Raw genomic sequence first — 2384 nt, forward strand, 5'->3', positions numbered from 1 at the left:
TTCTAGCACACTGGCTGTTACCGATGATGGGGAGCAAGTAGATTGTGAGGTGAGATTTCTGGAAGGGTGGACTGTGTATAACATTGCAATATATCCAGAATGTCTGGCTCGGCCTTAGTGCATTTCCATATCAATAGGTGTTTCCAGGGTGTGGAGAGAAGTGTTCCATCTTCAGATCACTAGGTGATTACAACGGGTGTGGATAGTGAGCACATACCTGGACTGGAGTGGTTAGGTGAGGACTGGCACCCGGGTCACGAGAGACACGGGTGAGCAGAAGTTATAAGCAATAAACAGGTTTATCCCATTTTATTTCTCCCTTTGAGTGGTGTTGGCTTCAAAGGTTATTTGCCTCAGGTAGGCAACATATTTCCCCTTGGAGGTACAGTAAATGTTTTTCTTATGGATACTGGAAAAAATTTTTTAAGAATTTATCAGTATGACCATGGAGAACAGAAGGGCTCTTACAAATTTAACCTGGATTGATGCCACATATGCTTTTCTTATCAGAAAGCAAGTTTTACAATGCATAAAAAGAGGTTTTTTTTAAAAAAACATATTTTCATCACTTATTTCGATGTATAATAATCACAGAATTTCTATTCTTTAAAATATTCTTCATCAAATTTTTAAATACCTCTTTCAATTCTCATGGAAACTCATGTTTTAGTTGAGAACTTGATGCACTGTACAGGTACTCCTAGATAATGTGAGATAAAAGCTGCTGTGTTTCCACCAGAACAGTGAGCATTTCCCTTTTTCTGGTGCTCAGTGGAGGAAAAAGGTGGCACATGTGAGAATTGTAATGCTACCACATTTGACTTGAGTCAGCAATGAATTGTGTTGTCTCTTTTCTGATCTTAGGAGCAGAAAGGCTATGTTTAGGAGAGGAAATATTACAGAGATCACCTACTTCATCCTCTTGGGGTTTTCAGATTTTCCCAGAATCAAAGCAGTGCTCTTTGTTGTGTTCCTGGTGATCTACGTTACAACTCTGACTTGGAACCTGAGCCTCATCATCTTAATAAGGATGGATTCCCACCTCCACACACCCATGTACTTCTTCCTCAGCAACCTGTCCTTCCTAGACATCAGCTATGTGACCTCCACAGCCCCCAAGATGCTCTCTGACTTCTTCCTGGAACAACATACTATCACCGTTGTGGGTTGTGCTGTTCAGTACTTCTTCTCTGCAACCATGGGAGTGAGTGAGTCTTGTCTCATGACAGCCATGGCCTATGACCGCTATGCTGCCATTTGTAATCCACTTCTCTACTCATCAATCATGTCACCCACCCTCTGTGTTGGGATGGTGCTGGGATCCTATGTGGCTGGACTCTCTGCTTCTTCATCCCAGCTGTATGTCATTCTTCAACTCCACTTTTGCGGACCTAATGTCATCCAGCACTTCTTCTGTGACATGCCCCAACTGTTAGTCCTGTCCTGCTCTGACACTTTCTCTGCCAAGCTCCTACTTGCTATCTTAACAATGATCTTTGGGATAATAAATGCCCTTGTTGTCATGATATCCTACGTCTATATTGTCATCTCCATCATGAAGATCACTACAGCTAAAGGCAGGTCCAAGGCTTTCAACACCTGTGCTTCTCACCTGACAGCAGTTTCCTTCTTCTATATCTCAAGTAGCTTTGTCTATTTGATGTCCATCTCTGGTGGGTCTTCTACTTTTGACAGATTCACATCAGTCTTCTACACAGTGGTGATTCCCATGTTGAATCCCTTGATTTACAGTCTGAGGAACAAGGAAATCAAAGATGCCTTGAAGAGGTTGCAGAAGAAGGGAGGCCATTACTGAGTTCACTGATTCTGACATTTTTTAACATATTATTCCTTCAGAATCATCTTAACCCGCAATACTGAACATATGAATCAACCATTACAAATTTCACACTGCCTTCAGACACAGAAGGTTTTATTTGACATAAGTTATACACCAAAATGTACCAATACATGGTACAGATCCACACACACATAAGATTTTTAAGTCTTGGAGCTTCATTACTTTCAGTCTATACGAGGAATGGTCTCATTTTTTATTAATCCTTCCACGTGTATTTGTGAAACATCAAGGTTTAAAAACTTTTGGCCGCTTCTTGATTCTGAAACTGAACCCTGAGAAAAACCTGGCACAGGCTCCAGGAGTGTAAAATCCCTGTCTGATAATTATTCTAATGGAACTACATGATGGTGATTAATGTTTTTTTCTGTGTCTGTTCCGATTTGGAGTAAACAGAGATAGGGTTTGGGCATTAGGACAGAAAGAAAGCTATAAAATTGATCTGATTATGCCTCCTGGAAACAGCAGCCTCAGACAGCTAATATTTGTGTAAGGCCTCTTTCAGTGCTAACCATCTAATACATTT

General features: G+C 40.9%; 1 protein-coding gene across 1 annotated transcript; it reads left to right on the forward strand.

Annotated features, from left to right (window-relative positions):
* Positions 1-877: 877 nt before the first annotated feature.
* Positions 878-1816, forward strand: LOC140847636 (olfactory receptor 5AN1-like). The gene has a single exon (XM_073228353.1). It carries the CDS (start codon positions 878-880, stop codon positions 1814-1816), a length of 939 nt encoding a protein of 312 aa, XP_073084454.1.
* Positions 1817-2384: the final 568 nt, after the last annotated feature.

The sequence above is a fragment of the Manis javanica genome, unplaced genomic scaffold (assembly GCF_040802235.1).
Source record: "Manis javanica isolate MJ-LG unplaced genomic scaffold, MJ_LKY HiC_scaffold_25, whole genome shotgun sequence".
NCBI lineage: Eukaryota > Metazoa > Chordata > Mammalia > Pholidota > Manidae > Manis > Manis javanica.